Below are 2,784 nucleotides of genomic sequence, written 5' to 3' on the forward strand. Positions count from 1 at the left end.
ATTATAGAATAAATTACAAAAAAAAACAATAATAATTAATTACATTATTTCTAGGCTAGTAAGCAGTATGAAAAAGTAATAATGTCCAATTCGAGCAACAACAGCAACAAGTGAACAAACTGAATGTCTGAATGATTTTGAAACTACAAATGGTTAAAGCGTTCAGTCTTCACATACTTTTGGCCATATAGTGTATTTTGTTAGTAATTACTTTTGAGCTGGATGATATACAGATAAAGATTTTTAAGTGGTTTTGTAGAGCATTGAGAGTCAAAAGACTGTGATAGGTTTGAGGTTTTCACTGTTGCTAGAGCTGGTTTAAACGGCTATGAGTGAACGTATGTTGAGCGTATGGAAACATGTGTCTTAAGATGCCCTGTCTAAAACATGCTCTTAGGAGGTATTCAGCACATCAGCCCTGATCCCATGAAGGCGGTGAGTGAAGCCATGGACGACTCTGCCGATTGGATAACGTCAACCTTGAGTTTTATGACTAATTTGCTAGCACCGGAAGAGGAGGAAGCGGAAGGTATATTAACGTGTAGCCTTCATTCAACATTAGCAGCACGATTCCATAACAAAGTGTTTACTGTAATATCAACAGCATCTCAGAAACCACAGACTAACCCACAGCGGCTTGATCTGATGAGCCATGTGTACTAATAGGTCTTATTAGAAATCTGAGCTGGCTTTTATGGTCACGTTTTCCCCCTTCTACAGAAAAAAAACCTGCTTTAAATGGTTTCCCAAAGGGATTAAAGAATATCATGGATCATTTTTTGTGGCAATATTTTTTAATTCAAGCAATCTATATTCTGACATATTATCACAAGATCAGCTAGAAAATTCTAAATGATGTGTTTCATAACTAAGAAATATTAAAGGATGGGTTATTGTTTTATAGTTTTACACTTCAACGAAGAGTTTTGAGAAAGAGGACGAGGAACTGTCAACCCTAACTCTGTGCCACATGTGTGATTCTATAAAATAATAAAAATCAAACAAAACCGTATCACATCTCTGTCGTTAATCTCTCACATCAAATCTTCTTGGTTTCTTTTGATAATATAGTTATTCAGTGTTTGATTCACAAAGACTCACACATACTATACTTGGTAAAATTGATTTAAAAATATTTTCATTTATGTTTATTCATTTAGGAGATACAGTACATTCATAAACTCACGGATAAGAATGCAAGCATTAGCAATTGATCCAAAGGGGACAACATAAGTAATGCTTCTGTACAGAATTTAATTTAAGTACTAGGATAGTATATATAGAGAATAGATTACATTATATTATAAAAAATATATATTATAATAAAAATAATAATATAAGAAGGTTATAAAGATGGCTAAAGTTTTGTTCTGTGGTTTGAATGAGGATAAATATAAACAATGTTATTGATCATGTTTGTTGTCTGTTTTCAGGGAAAAAAATTAAATGAGACAAAATGATGTGAGTAAAATTGAATAAGACTTTATAGAATAGAATATACCTTACATCTATTTTCTCACGTTACTGTTATTTTAAGCAAATCTTTCAACAAAATATGATGATGATTAGGGCTGCACGATGTTCATATATGATCGTGGTTTAGCGCAGCTTGTCAGTGAACAACGGCTCTGTGTAGTAAATGCTGCTCAATGTGAAAACACGCACGTGATGGAGATTTACCGCTGACTACAGAACCGGCTTTACTGACAAGATGCGCATTAAATATCGCATGCGATTTATCGTGCAGCCCTACTGCAGATGGAATAAACGATGATAATAATAATAATAATTTCATTCTCTGAAAATAATTTTTTGGCCTCTCAAGAACACTGGAAAAAGATGGTGTAGAAATAATTTCCACTCAAAATTTGCTGGTGAATTTCACAATTAATTAAAAGAAACAGCATGAAGTAACATTAAATAATTAAACATGAAATTCTGAAGTAGAAAGACTGAAATAGAATGTTTTTGTAAAAACTACTTCAATAGTTTTTATTTATCATTTTTGTTTGATATTATCATTTTATTCATATTTATGACTTTTTTTTTACATTATAAAACATTGCTTTTAAGATATATATCCTCCTGAGAACCAGAAAAAAAAAGCTTTGTGAATTTAGTATTTTTTCATGTCATTACATTGTTTAGAGCATAAGCAAAAAATTTAAAAATAACATTTTTGAAAATTTTTATTTTATTCATATGTTATGCTATGTCCTCTGTAGAGGACACCAGGACTCAGTTTTTCTAAAAAAAAAAATGAAATGACATGAATAGACATGAAAAGGCAAAAACAATGGGATTTGTTTTACAAATCACCAATCAATTTTTTAGGTTTCAGGATTTTTTTTATACCAAACTTTGTATAAGGATGATTCTCAAAAAAATTATTTGATATACCTTTTTACTTTATGCAATATGTGTGTAAAATTTCCATAAACTTGTTTTCCCATTAAACACAATGCTATCTATACACTGTACCTAATTTGCATATTAATGTGTAATAATGGGAGTAATAATTGGCCAGATTTTCATAATAATATCTAATATGCAATATTGATATTTCCTATTAATTTGTTGTATCTCCCAAAATGCATAATAAACATGCTTTTAGTCCTGATGTCCTCTACAGTGGGCATGTATGAAATCAATATCCTGTTTCATAACAGGAAGTCATATTTTGGTTTGAACCCCCATAACATTTTCCCGAGATGTTAATTTACGACACACAATTGGAAAATTAATTTGAATAATTAATCATTATATTAATGATTATATATATAT

General features: G+C 30.6%; 1 protein-coding gene across 1 annotated transcript in view; it reads left to right on the forward strand.

The window, feature by feature from the left end:
* LOC107716842 (neurofilament heavy polypeptide-like) overlaps positions 1 to 2,784 on the forward strand; it is a 47,705-nt gene that overhangs the window by 11,836 nt on the left and 33,085 nt on the right. The window contains exon 4 of the mRNA XM_016523441.1: positions 398 to 529. Within this exon, the coding sequence (XP_016378927.1) occupies positions 398 to 529 (132 nt within the window). The remainder of the gene's footprint in view (positions 1 to 397; positions 530 to 2,784) is intronic.

This window comes from Sinocyclocheilus rhinocerous, unplaced genomic scaffold (assembly GCF_001515625.1).
Source record: "Sinocyclocheilus rhinocerous isolate Xijiao unplaced genomic scaffold, SAMN03320098_v1.1 scaffold1874, whole genome shotgun sequence".
Classification (NCBI taxonomy): Eukaryota; Metazoa; Chordata; class Actinopteri; order Cypriniformes; family Cyprinidae; genus Sinocyclocheilus; species Sinocyclocheilus rhinocerous.